General features: G+C 39.3%; 1 protein-coding gene across 2 annotated transcripts; it reads right to left on the reverse strand.

Annotated features, from left to right (window-relative positions):
* Positions 1-222: 222 nt before the first annotated feature.
* Positions 223-14,946, reverse strand: pan2 (poly(A) specific ribonuclease subunit PAN2). Of its 2 annotated transcripts, none has more exons than XM_085393751.1 (26): positions 14,857-14,946; positions 13,846-14,151; positions 13,593-13,762; positions 13,204-13,324; positions 13,015-13,092; positions 12,658-12,928; positions 11,434-11,779; positions 10,293-10,389; positions 10,007-10,126; positions 9,757-9,876; positions 9,535-9,663; positions 9,187-9,386; positions 8,402-8,550; positions 7,960-8,066; positions 7,769-7,867; positions 7,592-7,674; positions 6,882-7,026; positions 5,463-5,600; positions 5,311-5,370; positions 5,119-5,209; positions 4,886-5,043; positions 2,498-2,641; positions 2,243-2,422; positions 2,029-2,122; positions 1,242-1,433; positions 223-1,113 (listed from the first exon to the last, which is right to left on the reverse strand). In XM_085393751.1, the coding sequence occupies exons 2-26, from the start codon at positions 14,131-14,133 to the stop codon at positions 1,079-1,081; spliced, it is 3,615 nt and encodes a 1,204-aa protein (XP_085249877.1). In that variant the 5' UTR covers positions 14,134-14,151; positions 14,857-14,946; the 3' UTR covers positions 223-1,078. The 2 variants fall into 2 exon arrangements, with proteins under 2 accessions (XP_085249877.1, XP_085249876.1); XM_085393750.1 differs by having other exon boundaries at positions 1,230-1,433.
* Between the last annotated feature and the right edge of the window lie 1,942 nt (positions 14,947-16,888).

Genomic DNA, 16,888 nt, shown 5'->3' on the forward strand with positions numbered 1-16,888 from the left:
GAATACATTTTTTCATACTTTAGCAGAACAAACTGTACTAAAACAGGAAAAGAAAAAATAGTTCTGCATTGAGATTTGTAAGAAATCATTTAAATTATTTTCCAGAAGTTACCTGGAAAATTAACAATGATAGCAGATTTCACAGAAGGATAGGGAAAAGACCAAACTAAAGTCATTGTTAGATGTAAATAGATTTCTCTGAACAGTCACAGAGTTTGGGTTATTCGATTTTAATCAAGATTGACAAGTATTCATGTACCGTAATTCCCGGACTACAGAGCGCACCTGATTAAAAGCCGCATGCTCTAATTTTAGAAAGAAAATCAATTTCATACTTGTACAGGCCGCACCGGATTTTAATTCACTTGTAATAAAAGATATTTACACAGAAATATTACATGTGAGGATTTTTAAAGTTTAATTTAATCCGTAAGGTAACATAAACGTTATGGTAACATACAAAAATACATACTGCAAATGCTTTTTTTCCTCGAACAGCGCCTGTAACACGGCTACCTTTAAGTATACGTACGTATCAGTAACACACAAATTACGTTGCTTATGGTTTTTTTACGGAACAGTGCACAAACAACATTAAAACATCTCTTAACAACCGGTAAAAATATATACCGTATATATACACTACTTATCAGTTTTATTGGTCTACTGTTACCAGGCAAAATGTTTTTGGCCACATGAAAAAAAAAAAAATGCATTAGCCGCACGTCAGTATAAGCCGCAGTGTTCACAAGTAGCGGCTTATGACCCGAAAACTACGGTACATTTCCCACTTCCCGGTATAAAAAAAAGCATCTTACACGCTCAGGATGCGTTCGTTTACAGCAACAAAAATCTTTTTTATTTAATGTTTCAAAAAGATAAAATACAAACCAATTTTTTTGAAAACCTTTGACCTAAAAAGCCCAAATTTATTCATGACTAAAAATGATCAGTCACTGACTCAGTCCGTTTACAGATGCAGACATACCTGCATGAAAACTGTACACAAAGCAAACGAGTATAAAATGTGACACATCTGAAGAAAATAAGCAAGAGAATCTCCCGGTCACGGTGTTGCTCACAGCCCCATCACAGAGGGAAACACAGCAGCACCTGTGGAAGGAAGGAGAGTGCATTCAATCCATTCACAATGTCTCTCATTAACCCCTGTCATCTAAACTCACACGACGTCAAAATCAGTCTGCGTCTACTTCAGCGCAGTCTCGTACTTTTTGGGCTACCTTGACCATCTCCTGTGTCCGATTCCGGGACTTTCCAGTCCAGTTGGCGCCCTTTTTCATAGAGTCCCTTAAGGACCTTCCTCACTTCATCATTCCCGCCGCCATGACTCAGCTCCAGGTACTTCCTGTACAGCTGCAGGGCAGTGCGTGCATCCTCTATGCTGTCATGGGTTTCCCCCTGGATGTTGAGGTCTGTGGACATCAAGAAGAAAACAATCAGAAATGAGTTAAGGTAAACTGTTATCTTCAGATTTCAGAAGAGAATTACATTTATTGATAACGAGTGAAATAAAATGATTATCTTTATACATTTTTAAGTGTTTCAGCTTGAAATGTGTCTATAACCTTGACAGAAAGGTCTCCGACACTCATACATCAGTGTACTGTAATCTGCTACCATCTGGGATTTTTTTACACTGTGTGTATGTTGGAAGTTGTGATTTTATTTATTAATTTATTAATTTTTTGATTGGTTGGTTTAAGACTTCAAGATTTAAAGGAAAACTCACACATATTTGAATTAGTTAATTTAATTAAATAAAAAGTACAGGATTATTTTTTGAGGCATTCATCTGTATGTCTGAAGATCATTGAATGCAAAGACTTTAATGCTGTACATAGACGTGAGTTGCAGGTAAGGCTCATGGGCTTTTGTAGAAAATGCTAATGTCAGCTGGTCCCTTGCACCACGGCATCGCCAAATGTGTTAACTACTAACCTTTGTTTTTTGTACATTTTTTGATTTGTTTGTTTTTACAGTAAGCTCTATATTTTAACCTTGACTTACCGAGAAAATACCAGGCAAGAAATCTAAGAGAAATCATCCTCTTGCGGGGCAAATGGAAGAGATGGACAGTATCAACAACTTGATCTTTTGGAACCTTAAAAAACAAAAGAAAAACCTTAAAAATCACATCTAATCACTCTAAAAGTTGTGAGATGACTAAATTTGACTTTACTGAGCTCTAAATTATACACACTAGTTTATAGCAACAACATACCAGTAAGTTGATGACACGAAAATCTTTCTGTAGGCCGTGACCTACAAAGCGAACTCCTGTGTCAATGAGGAAGCGCAACTTTAGGTAGGTTGACTTCAGAGTGGTCAGATGCTTAGACGATATTTTGGCATCCAGGTCTCCAGGTTTGATGCCAGAGTATTGTGTCAAATAGTCGACCACCTGGAAGAACAAATTGACCAGTTAGCAGGTGGATCCTTTAAACATTATGTAATCATACTCTCTGCAGCTTCTCACCTGCTCCTGAGTGGAGATGTAGTCATCGATGAAGGGGACCCCCTCGTTGGGCCCCTGACCCCTCACACAGGTGATCCTGGCCACAGACATCTGACTGGGCTTAATGGTTGATTTGGTGCCATCACTGCGTAGCTCTGCTTCTTCCTGCAGACGCACACATTAAAGAGTTGGGTTTAATAACAACAAGATTACTTTAGAAAGACTCCAGGTTGTCAGTGGACTCGAACCCAGTACCTTTTCACGATAATACATCAGCTTTTTACTGCTTATGGGTAAAAAGCATTCCATTTAACACAGTCTAACCTAGGAGAGCACATATTACTAACCTTATTAACTGGACACCTGGATTAGTTTCATGAGTTAACCATTATGACCAGTCTGTTGTGACAAAGAGCTCCCTGTAAATGTCTATAATATTTTTTTATCATGAAAGATTATGTCTTCCCACCTTCTTCTTCAATCGGCAGGCTTTAGGGGTCACCTCCATCTCACCCTACCCATAACACCCACCATGTCTTCCTTCACTACATCCATAAACCACCTCTGTGGCCTTCCTCTTTTCCACCAGGCTGTCCAATATATCCACCATCCCTCCTCTGCACATGTCCAAACCACCTCAGTCTTGCCTGTCTAACTTTGTCGTGGCTGAGCAGCCCCTCTGATGAACTCATTTCTAATCCTATTCTTTCTGTAACACTTTTTCCTCATAACCAGGTCATCAGCTACAGGTAATACTTAATATTTAGTGTTATAGATTTCAACCTGGAAGCAATTTTTTTTTTAGTTATTTGGTTTAACATAAGACGATACAAATCATAATCAGATCATGATTAAAAAGGGCCTGATGTCTCCAGGTCACTGTAAATTTCCATGTCATGGAGATTTGTGTAGACTTTATTGTCAGCTTTTCGCAGGTAAACAACTCCAAACAAAAACTTCAAAGAGTACACTGCGCTTTGAAGTCACACTGCTACAGGAAAAGCAGAAGTGGTTTAATCCCATGGATTCCTCTTTATTATCAAAGTGTTTACACTAACCACAAAACAATGTGACAAATATCTGGCAATTTCACTCCTTTGAAATCCCACACAATATATTATTTTCAGTTTCAAGTTAACACCAGTGCATTATGGTTAGAATAGTTCTCCTTTAAGATGGGGAATGTTGTAATGGAGTGGGTGGATAAAACTTGAATGGGTTTTGAATTAAATTCATCCAAAATCAGAAAAAAAATTCAAAGCCACACAAAGCAGAAGTATGCGGAATGAAGAGGAAGGATCTTTTAATACGGTAAAGCAAGCAACGACAACCCGATTAATGTGGTTACAAGTGTTTTACAGGGTAATGTATTCACACTAGGGCTGCCACAAACGATTATTTTGATAGTCGACTAGTCACCGATTATTTTTGCGATTAGTCGACTAATCCATTAGACGTAAAACTACAGCTTATTGCACCAGCAGCATCTGCTTTTATATAACTATCATTAGCTTACAGCTTTAAGTGTGTAAGGTCTGTGCTAACTAAAAATAAAGACAAGATGATAGTTTATTAAATTTTAATGAAATTTGCAGATTGTTTCGGTGAAGTTTAATAAACTCCTTGCTATCTAAAATATAACAGGACACTGGAGTATATTCTGGAGCATCTCACACTTCTGATAATCAGCTGTCTGCTTGACGTTTATTCAGCTGTGTAAAAACTATAACTTTAATCTCAGACAAACTGATTTACTCAGGAACAAATAAAATACTAAAAAAAAAAAGCCAAACAATAACATTTTAAGTTATCTAAGTGACTCATATATATTTAACCTGAGTAGCGAAAGACGGCGGTGGGTTTGAAAACGATTTGCGGGGAGTCCGGTGTTCTCAGGGCGCTAGTGAGCCTAGCCCCCGGCTCGCTAACGAGCTAGTGGGTAACAGACGTCTCTGAAAACGTCGGAGCGCTTTTGAAAATATGTGGTGTCCTGGTAAACTGAGCAGATATTTGAGGTTTACACAGCTACATTCTCACCTGAAAATATGTTAAACGTTTATTTTGTGACCCAGAAAGAATAATAAGAGTAATATTAAAACTAACTAGCTGCCGCCATTGTTGGAAACTGAGCTGGGCTGCGCTATGAATTCTGGGACACAGCTGCTGCTTCTTCTTCTTCTTCTTCGGGGTTTAACGGTAGCTGACATCCTTGTACATGCAATGCTGCCATCTTCTGTTTCAGTCCGTTATTACACTCTTAAATCCTGCCACTTATTCCTCTTACAAAGCTTCAAACGACGCGTCGACTATTAAATCAGTCGTCGACGATTTTGATAGTCGACGTAATCGTGACTAGTCGACAAATCGTGGCAGCCCTACTTCACACAGTGGTATTGTGGTTAGAGTTACCTGATTGAGTGTTACAAACTCAGCGTCCAGCCCCACCAGATCACCAGCCTGCGGCATCTCACTGACCATGAGAGGGATAAAAGTGGCATGTGTCTTCCTCTGCTTCCGAGCCAGTGACGCCTCTGTGAGCAGCACGCTAGCATCTATGGGATTTTTAACTGAGGCAAACAGCAGAGCATGAGCAGTTAGATCAATAAAAAGAAAACCTTCAGATTTATTATGCTGAAACTTACTGCGGAGGTCGTATTTGGTGTGGTAGTTTCTCTTAGCGTAATACAGAATGGCTGGCACTTTCCAGCTCACATCAAACTGTGCAGCCTCAGTCTGAAAACAAAAACAATAAATCAACAGATAAAATAATAAATAGCTTTAGGTGACTGCACACGTTTACATTAGCAAAAATAAATAAGCAGTAAAATCCTTACTTTATCAATCGGTTCAATGAGGAAGTCATTGAAAAGGTACCACTGCTGGTGTGTGACTCCCTGAAATAATAAAATCATTTTAAATGTTAAAAATGTAACTTTTCAAAGTGAGTTTATCTCAGACTGCAATTTCTTATCTAAGACTAACGCACCTCTTTTCTTTGATGGTAGGTCTCACCCACTTTAATGTGTGCAACCAGATTACCACCCGTGCGAGCATCCAGGATGTGCGGCACCGTGACCACCAAGTCATACAGAGAAGCTCCCTCCGCCTCTTCAGCAGCACTTAACTAGTAACAGATAAAGTACGAGATAAAGAGAAGATAAACTTTTTTTTTTAACCACATGCTGTTACAGCAGCCAAAACAGTACACCCAATTTAAGATAAATAACCGTTAAAATAGAATATCTCAGTAACTCAAACTCTAATCTTTCTGTTTTTGTTTAAAAAAAAACCAAAACAGAAAGGAGCACAAATGAACAGAAAAAAAAATGAAGTAAAATAAATACAGGGGTTAGAGATCTAAAACTCTTAAGTTAAAGACAATAATGGTTTAAAATTATCTAAAAATTGAAATAAAATATAGCTAAATGCTATATATAAAAAATAATAATATGGCAGCAGGTTATTCCAGAGATTTTCCCCTAATACTCTCCAGTTACTCCTGAAGTCCCCAGATGGGAGAGCAGGCCAGATGAGATATATAATGTTTTCAATGGTTTCTGAGACATCCCGGACTACACCCATTCACCTCAACTAACACTTTTGGTAATAACCATAGGTGACTTGGAGGTGCTTATACCAGCTGTTTCCCACTTGACTGCAAACCACACCAGTACATGCTAACAGTCTCACTCAGATGAAGCCCGCAGAACCAAAAAAAAAGGGATGCTATTCTGAGCTTCCCAAAGCAGATACCCACCCCAGCTACATCTGCACTAATTCAGGTTTCTTCCACACCAGTGAGGGAACATTCCACATCCCAATGAACAGACAGTGATGCTTCGAGTCAACATATCCAAGCCCCTGTCTTTTCTTGATACCTTGATACCCAGGTCACACTGCACCTGAGCCCAGCGTCTCTCCCTGCATGTGGTGGGTCCATAGAGGGGCAGATCTGTTTACAGGTTTTGCCCCGCTCAGTGCCCGGCAATGTGGATTTTCTACATCTCTCTTAGTCTCTTATCCCTGCCCTGATAGCAGTTAGCCTTGGAACATGAAACAGATCCCTGGATCAAAGGGATGTGCAAATCCCTCTCTCATCAATAAGGTGTCAGTTTGTCAGGGGTTGTAAAAAAACTATATAAAAAGTTACATAATATATAATATAATGAAGTGTGTGTGTACAGTAAAACAAAATAAGAGATATAAATTTAACAAAGAAAGAATAAAGATGTCTTACTAAATGTAATGGGGAAAAAAGTGCAGCAAAGTTGCTCAATAAAACAATGTCTAAGTGTGGCCAGCAGATTTACTGCTCAGGGATACTGCAGTGAGTGGACAGGGAGGAAAATTACAGACTGAAATTATTTCAAATTATTGTTAGCTCAAGAAGCTCTAAAGGCCTCACCTCCTCGGTCTCAGACCACCTGCTGATCTCTAGTCCTTGACTTTTGCTGATGGACATCTTGAGAGTGGCGGGGATCCAGATGTGCCGCAGATCCTCTGTGCGAGTGTCAAAGGTGATGCCCTCCATACCGCAAATCTCCTCCCCACTGCACAAAGTTTAAAGTGTAAAGTTCAACAACATATTTAATCACAATTTAAGATAAAGAAGTGCAATTTCAACAGCACATTTCAGTTTTTCTCCATGATCAATGTAGAAAATTACAGAAAAAGATCTGATAGCTCAGTGCCAAAAGACTGTCCCATATTTGATGTTTCTTTTTTTCCTACTGAAACTTTTCTGTCATTTAATTGTTTATCCAATCCTCACTACTTTGGTGTAGTATGAATGGACACAGGGGAAGGTCTTTATCGGGAGGAAAAACTATAACACAACAAACACAGTTAAAAGTCCAATAATTTATACCTACCTTCATTTTTCCAAAGTTGTCTACCGGACCAGATTGGAGTCTTTGTCAAGCTCATTCTGGCCCAACTAAGGCCTCCAAACCTTATGTTTGACACCCCTAAGGCTTCTCAAAGTGCTCCTTCCAATGTACAGCTGTGTGTGTGTGTGTGTGTGTGTGTGTGTGTGTGTGTGTGTGTGTGTGTGTGTGTGTGTGTGTGTGTGTGTGACTATTTCTTTAAAATGAAAAGGGGTCTTACTCTACTTACTCTAAGCACCACTCAGTGGGCATGGGAGGTGGTTCTTTAGGTTTTGCTGGTTTCTCTTTCTGCTTGGCTTTATTGAAAGCATACTATAAAAAACATTCATGTAATTAATAACAAGTTGAAGAAGACCATCTTGGTTTTAATTTTTATCTTTTTAATGACAGAATCAATGTCGCTTACCTCGGCCTGAACCTTCCAGAATTCAGCCTCTTTAGCACTGTTCACCTCACAGTTTATCACCAAAACATCTGGTAGACATCGAATGTTTCGTGTCTGCACCTACAGTGTAACACAAACACACTATCACTCTGCAGCATGGCTAACAATCTGTTATGTATTGACAATATGAGTGAATAAAAGCTGTAACTCACTGTGGGCTGATACTTCTCACAGTTTTCACACCATGCCTGAGTGCTCTGCTCCAGGCAGATGCTTTTCTTCAGGATCTCAGCAAAGTCATACTCCTTTATTGTTTTTTCTGAAAAATATCAGAGTCAAATGAATATACTGGTAACAGATATAGCCTACTGCTCACTCAACATTAAAACTACCCATCTGTAATGGAGGACATTCAAATATTTAAAGCTACAAATACAGAACAATAAAATATAGTAGCTCTGGAAAAGGATATACAGAGGAAGATAATTAAATTTCTAAATACAGGATTAAAAAAACATATATTGGAAACTGATAAGATAAAATTATCATTATTATTATTATTTTTAAATGTAAGCATATGATATATATATACACGTGTAAGAAAGAGGAGATATTATGAGTGTGAAATGCACACCTCAGTGCTCTCAAACTGACCTTGAGTGTTCTGCTCGGGGTAATGCATGGTGAAGAGCAGCGTGAGGGAGGAGCGGACCGTTTCTTTGCCACAGCGACACAAACTACTGTTCTCAACTTCACAACCAAACAGCTTTCCAATGACAGACTCACCAGAGGAGCCCAGACAACTGCAACACAAACACAGAGCAGTCACATTTGTTACGCAGATGTTATCTTTTAAACGGTTTCTACTTTTATAAACAAACTTAATAAGACTGGAAATATGTTCAGTAAGACTGCAGGGCTTTCTAGACTCAGAGCAGTTTTTGCTCTGTGAGTGACTAGCGGTGGGGAAAGAGTAAGGAATCCTGCAAATGATTCACTTTCTCTCAACAGAGGTACAAGTTCCTGTCAAGGTACTCGTCTGATCTTTTATACAGTCTCACGTAACAATAAACTGGATGTTAAATAAATCCAGGTGATATGAGGTGTTTTGTAATGTTACTGTCACTTAATTGTTAGATGTATGTAATTATGTCTGTAATTGTGATGCCTTTTTTGATGTGGTTGTCTCTATCGAACAATCACCACACTCAGAAAGAGAATTTCTCAAAGGATAATGACAACATAACAATTGAACTATTTCCAAGCATTGGTCCCCAGGCACAACACCCATATGTGTGTGCTTTGGCCAAGGCCACAGTGACGGGAAGTGTAAAGTAACCATGTTAAGGATGGAAGAAACACCAGCTCCAGAGGAAACCCACAGACCCAGGGCTCTTTCTCTAAGCAGCCTAGAACACATCCAGACTGATGTATTATACCTGCTGCTAGCACCTCTGTAGGCTTGCGGACCCTCCTGCTCCTGTGTCTCCTGGTGAAGCTGGGTGAGGATGAAACGATTCCAACTTTGGATTAAGCGACCAAGCCTAGCCTTCCCCGTTTGCTCGTCCGAGTCTGAGAGGATCAGGCCCAACGCCGAGGCTTCAGGGATGGTTCGAAATGCTCTGAGGAAGTTACTGGCCTTGAGGAAGATGATAGGAGATGGTACTTTGGGAAAGCTACATAATAAATTATTGTCCAGTTGCAAAGAAATGAGGATTCAATTTAAGGGTTCTGTATTTCCCAAGAGGCTGAATCGTTATTTCAGAGAAATGAATGAAAAAACTTACCTGACATGGATCTCCTCGTGACAAATCTAACATGTGAAAGAGGAAGCCGAGCTCACAGGCCAAACAAAACTCTTTCTGGCACAAATGATTCTGAACAAGGCAGCGAATCGGCTCCAGGAAATATAACACCTAAGACAAAAAACCAGAGAGCAACTCTTGATGATGTCTCATATCAAAAAAATAAATTTTTACCAAACACATTGTAAATCTTCAGTCTCTTACCTGGATCATGCAGTTACAGTAGGCATTGGGAATGTGTGGCTCCAGGCCAGCAAACAAGGTCCTGTTGTAATGTTTGAAGTCAAAGTCCTCCAATCCAAGTTTAGAGTATTTAATTGTGACCTGAAGCAGAACAAAGACATCTTCATCACGTGTTTTGGAAATCTAAATTTACAGTAAAACTTTATAGATTGTGATACGTCAACAATAAATCTCATCTCTATATGAGAACGAGAATGAAATAAAGTCCAACCTTTCTATACTTTTTGGGCACCATGTAAAGATGTGGCTCTTCATCACGTCCTATTGGTGACTCAGGGACCTGGTTGTAATTATCATAATCAGGCTCCACATCTTTAATCTTATAAGGAACCTGAAACCAAAACAGGGACCACAAAAAAATGTTAAATTATGTTAAAAACCATGTGTTTAACTGGTTTTCAACCTTAAAATAGAAAGATTGTTAGGATTTTGTGAAGAAGGACAATTAAAAATCTTTTTTCCCCATTTAAATTAGCATAACCAAGTTCTTCACATGCCTGGTTCCTGGGGCGGGTACGAGGATTTGCTGCGTAACCAATGAAGCCAACAGTTTTCATAGTGCGGAGGATTTCTGGGTCCACCGGAGGGGCTCGTCTGTTTAAAAAAAAAAGAAGAAAAAAACAAAAACCAAAAAAAAAACCCCCACACGTTTTAGATTGTAAAGCAGTTAAGGGGAAAAGGGGGAAGGGGCAGCTACAAGCCATGCTTCTCATTCTGAAGTGCCTTTAATAGTGAAACAGGAGTAAATTAATATATTCGTTCAAAAAAAAAAAAAACCAAAAAAAAACTGCATCACAAACTTTACAAAATCTGAACACGAAATCCAACCAATTTCAAGCCATAGTTTACATGTTTTAATTAGTGTCATAAAATATGGCGTGTCTCTGTCCCTTCACATAAAGTGTGTAATATATGGCTTCAAATACAGATGTCATCATTTTCATAGGTAATGTTATCAACTATGACTGCAGAGAAGAGAAATTAACCACTTCCAGATTGTCAAGTAATATGTTTATGGTATGAACAGTTATGTCATGCATGAGATCGTACATCTCCACTGATCCAGCTTCTCTTTCCTGGTTTGGTTTTACCATATAAATTCAGAAAAGCTTGAAAATGTTTGATATTTCTCCACACTGTTTAAAAACTTTTTTTCTTCTTTTTTTTTTGGTAAAGAAAAACGATCCTTAAAAAACTGAAGTCAACAATGCTTTACTCTGTCTCTCAATTCTTTCCAACTTCCTTATTCTGTCTGTGGCATCCAGCCCCGAGCCCACAGGTTCCTGATGAAAATGTAAATTTCTTAAAAACACGTCATAAACCTATAGTTTAATTTTCCACCGAGGCTAAATAAATTCCTAAAACAGCTGGGAACTTAAAGTCTTGGCAATAGTGTATTTTTTGGAACCACTTTCTGCCTTTGATGTATTTCTTTGTATTTTGAGAAGTGTGACAGTGTAATGTGGAGTTCATTTGAGATAAACTATAGTGACCCTGATGAACTTTTAAAGACAAAAACAGTTTGGTTTTCTATCCGAGTTACTTTCCAGAGTGTGTGTTTCAGTTCAGTTTTTGGTGACTTATTTGTTTTTAATTTAAGTACAACAGTTTTGTATATACTGTTAATAATTGTGTTACCTGGGGCTGGGTGTAGCCAGGGCAGTGGGCCAGTCTGACAGCAGAGGCTCAGTGCTCGTCAGCGGCATGGGGATCAGAGAGAGGGGCAGCAGGTCGTGATTCCAGTCCAGCTGAGGCAGTGTGTCCACGAGGCAGGGCAGGGCAAATTCCGTCTCCCGTGAGTAGTCGTTGAATGAAACTTCTGGAGCATCGGACCAAAGGTGCACACATCCCCCTGAATCCCCAAAGGCTAAGGCTTGTTTGCTTGTTGACACGTCAAAACTCATGAGCAACTGGCCCACTGTGTTGACGTGAAAAATATCTGCCATGTTGGCAAGGCCGGTGGGCTCACAGAACTGGCACTGACCTGGAAAAAGAGAGAATACAGGCGGTTATAGTGAAGCTAAATGTACCATCCATCCACTCTCTTGCACTTTCAATTCAGGATCACGAGGCAGCGGGGCTGGAGCATATTCCAGCTATCATAGGATGACAGGCTGTCGGACTGTTGCAGGGCCAACACAGAGAGACATACAACCATTTGCACTCACATTCACACCTATGGTCAACTGAGAATCACCAGATAACCTAATGCCACTAACTGCATGTCTTTGAACTGCAGGAGGGAGCCACAGAGAACGCAAACTCTGGCCAGAAGGCGGATTCATACCCAGGACTAGCGCTAACCCCCACATAACCATGTTGCCCGGCTACATGTACCAGTTTTTGGAAGCATAAGAGACTGCGGTAAACTACTTATCAGATGTCAGTTTTGTTATTGACTTTCCTAATGATAATATATAAAAACTAAATGATGACTCCTATCATCAAAGTGTTCTGCTTTAGCTCTTAAAACCATACAAGACCAGAAAAATACAGTCATTGCATGAGGTCCTGTGCAACAGCTGGAAAGAGGAACAAACACATCAGGAATGCCACAACAGCTCTTGCTGGCCTCACTGTACAGCATTAAAATGAAAATAATTGTGTACATTGCTTGTGTCATGAGCACACTCTTCTATAGCACTAAGAGCTGGACAACATACTCCAGGTGGGAAAAAGACTCAACCCCTTTTCACTTATGATACCATAGTTACAAAGAGAAAAAAATACATTTGACTGTAATGACGAAATTTCGTCTTGGTATTTCTTGGTATTTCGCTTATGTTGACCAAACAAACCAAGGAAACTAACAAGCAATCAGACTAAAGAACTCTAAAATTGACTAGACTCTTTAGTTCATACCTGTCTGTGAGAGGATTGCAAGCCGTGACGTGTAGGTAGGAATGAAGCGCAAGAAGAGGGGATCCACATGCACCTGAAGGGGGGTTACAGCACGCATCATGCGGAGGTCATACACCATGAGGAAACGGTCACATGCCAACCCATTCAGGCCTCGGCTGGAGAATCCACATGCAGCCAGAAGGTTTCCGTGAACATCAAAGTCTGACAAGCTGCCAGAAAATGCGTCAAACTCATGCTCCATCTTAAAGGTACGCAAGTCACGAAGGGTCACCTGTTTTGAACGAAGGGTAAATGTGAGAGTCATGTAAAACAAACAAATATATTTTTTCAAAACTGATATAATCATATGAGACTTACTTTGCCAGAAGTGTGTCCACAGAAGAAGAAACGATTGGTCTGACGCATTATTGCCACTCCAGGTACCTCCACTGTGAACTGGAAGTACAACCAAAACAGCAGACAGTCAGACACTCGCTGTGAAGTGCTATGTTGTGCCAGTGGTCTATGCTTATATCAGGCTTGATAAATGCAAGCCTGATGTCTTACTTTTTGAGTTTCTTGGACTGTATTCAGGTCAACTTCAGCCACATAGTTTTGCAATCCACCCATGAGCAGCGTGTTGTTATCAGTCATGAGGAGGCTGTGCATATCAGCTCCTTCCTCCATCCTGCAAAGCACCAAAAATGGCCATTAATTCCATAACCGTAAAAATATTTTCATATCTCCATGTCATATACAATCACTATGAGCACAAAAACATAGAGGAAAAACACACCCCTATTTAAGATAGGTAGGATTCACAATAATATCTACTGACAGTGTTTCTTCTGTATTTTTGCAGAAAACTTCACCAGGACACTTAATGTTGTATTTTCTCTAATTTCTCACCAATATTGTGCAACATATCAACAATCAATGTAAAAGTAAACTCTTACGGATAATCAAACATGACGAGACCTCCACGAGTGTAACATCTCAGGTTGCATTTAGAGAGGACCAGCACGCCTGTTTCCAAACTCTGAATATGTCGGATGTCATCGGTTGCGTGGACTTGGAAAGAAGAGTAGCGTGCCATTGTTGGTCCAAAGAATGATGTTACATGACCCTTAAAAGAACACAAAAAAGGAATATTACAAAGTGTAACGGCTGACGAAACGATCTGTCCTCCAATATAATTCTGGTTCTCACTCTGTGGTTTCCCATCCAGAGCATTTCCTCCTGCAGGTCAAAATGTGTTGCAGTGACAGGGATGCCAACTTCTGAAACTACACTGTGCAGCTCAGAAAAGATCCCCTCCATCAGGTGTACAGGCTCCGGGACGGTCACAGCCTGTCCCTCTGGGTATAGCTCCACACCCTGGAGTAGTTTTGGGTTTAGGTGTGGGTCCATGGAGGGTTCCAGGCCTGCATCTAGAGTTCCATGAAGGCTGGCTGAGTATTCACCCATCCCAGGGTCAAGACCGTCAAAGTTCATCATGGATTCAGTTAAATCAACCTAAAGAGAAACGCCAACGCATGTTAATAGTGACACCGGGGTCATGTTAAGGTGTTGGATTGGAACCAGTTTGTCTTTGTATTTTTGTTGCTGGGTCTGAAGTGCTCTAATGTTAGGATGTTAGGCTTGGAGAAGGTTCTTTCGAGTTTTTCCTTTTCCAAGACGGTAGTCTTGTTTTATTTCTTTTTGGTTAAAATCTGAGGTTGTTTCTTTGACTTAACACTGACTTAATATCCCATCATACTTTTAGAGTTGGAGAAGGAATTCGGATGAGAGGTGAAACATCTTAAAAAACCTAAGAAGAAGTCCAGTAGTCCTAAAAGCAGGCGCTACTACAATGACCTGGATTACTGAGAATCTGCAAAAACATCCTGCAGCTTTGATGCTAGCTTTGACGTAGCTTTAGAGTTCGCGTTTGTAAGCTAACAGGGGGAAAGACCCGAAAGACGATTCTCTGGTATCCATTTCTAAAACATAAATAGGGTAGATAATCTAAAAAGTAAAATAAAATATCTCACACACAAGAGTATTGTCTAATTCAGCCGTGTTTGAACGCTGTTTGTGTCCTGTATCTAAATTAGCTAATGTTAGCAGCGTTGTGGCTAACCTGAATTGTTCATGCTAAACTGTACGATACCTGTAATACTAAACAGGCCCACCCATTTCTTAAACTTAAAAATATACCGATTTAAGGTCATCACCTACCTAAGCCTGAACTGCAAAGGTGTCCATGCTCACACTTCATTCACAACAACAAACACACGGATACTGGAAAACGTTTCCGGGGCACCTCTGGTGCGTTTAGGAACCGCGCTGGAGCGTAGGCTTCCGTTGTTATGCCAGACGCACATTTCATTTTAAGAGTACAGTAGGCCTATTCATTAAGTCTTTAAGTTGATTTAGCTAGTCATTCAGTAAAACACTAGTAAATTATCTTATTAATCATAGTTCATAGTTTATGTTTTTCACTGACAAAAACACAAGCACATGAGATTTATAGGTCCTTTTGGAGTTGTTTTCAAACATCTCAGTTATCTTGACAGCTAACTTGACAGCGCTAAAAATATATATATTAATCTAATACTAACATCAATTATTCTCTTTGTATGGCTAGCTCTCTAACCCTAGCGCCGCATGATACGTGAATGCACCGTGAACTCCCGTTTGTGTTTGTGAGTTCCTGAGTTCGACTCAGGTCGGGTTCCTTTTATATAGAGTTTGCGTGTTTTCTTTGAGGGTACTCCGGCTTCTTCCCACGGTGATAAGACATCCAATTAGCGGGGTTAGACTAACTGATTGATTCTAAATTTCTCATAGCTGTGAATGTTGGGTTACTATGGTCACTATGGTAACTGCGAAAACGCTCCATCAGATTAAGGTATGCCAGAGTTCAAGGGAAATTTTAAAATTACGCATTGTTTATTTCATCATCAGAAAGGTGACAATTAAAAGGTTTTTTTTCTCTATACTCAAATTTCCATGCCATCATGGGTGTAATGACAATTCAGGCTAATTTTATATCATAAGGTCATGAACAAACATTAACAAACAAAGCCAGTCAAAGCCAGTAGCTGTATTGCATGAGGCATTTCTGGAAATATGAACATATTGAAGTCAATGAAAGTGTTAACATCATGTTTTGGTTGTTTTTCGTTGGGATTTGCCAGTGATTACTCATCCTGATAGTTTCAATTATCGTTTGCTATGTCAAATCAAATTTGCAATATTAAAAACAGCTAATAGTAATTCAAAATATGGTATTTCTTTATCTACAGCTGGGATAAATGTGTAAATTATATTCAGTGAAATATATGTAACCTTGCTATTAAACATGGGCTGTTTCTAACATAAAAAGCAGAGTTTATAACACGATTTTCTTCAATGTAAAGATTAGTTTAAAATAATTCTTTAGCACTTCACTGATGGCCAGCCGTTCAGCGCACTTCGGGAAATAATCACGACCTTTTCCCCCAAGATGAGGGACTTTTCATCAATCCACTCTTATCTGTGTCCATCGACATAAAAATAATATTTTCCAAATGATGTCAAAAATTCCATATGATGAGGTTGGAGGCGGTGGATTTAGACTCATACACAGATGTTCACACATGGCTTGTATCAATTCGACTACGCAATGAATTAAAAATATGTCGCTTGTTTAAATTTAGGAATTAAAAACTATGCTACCTTGGGCTTAGAGAATATTAAAATTCAACAAATTCCCAAGTTTTAAATCTTTGTTTTAAACTTGGGAATCATCATGTTATCATGGTGACGCAACCCACAAAGCGTGTTCAGTGACACTAAAGACGTAGGGGAAAAGTGATAATTCGTGTCCACGGAAAAGCAATCATTTATTTAAAATAAATAAATAAATCTTGTCTCTTTGTAGGGTAATTGAGGTGATTAAAGAACTACTTGTGCTTCAAAAGTTCTTATTTCTTACGCTTATTTCTTATACTGCTTGTCAGGGACCAAGGCATAGGACACATGTGTTTAATTCAAAAATTGGATTTTATCTATCCAAAAATATGAAAAATAATTGACAAAGCCAAAACCTTAAATAGGCAGACCAATAAAAGAGGACAACTCAATAAACTAAACTCAAAATAACCACTAACAAAATCTCAAACAAAGATAAGAAAAACTGGTCACCTGAAATGACGCAAGGGAACTTACTGGCTTAGCTAAATTATATGAAAGACAAGGGGAAAACAAAGTGGTTGCCATATAACCA

This window comes from Rhamphochromis longiceps, linkage group LG20 (assembly GCF_057381845.1).
Source record: "Rhamphochromis longiceps isolate RC_006_pf linkage group LG20, R_longiceps_female_GT1.1, whole genome shotgun sequence".
Taxonomy (NCBI): Eukaryota; Metazoa; Chordata; class Actinopteri; order Cichliformes; family Cichlidae; genus Rhamphochromis; species Rhamphochromis longiceps.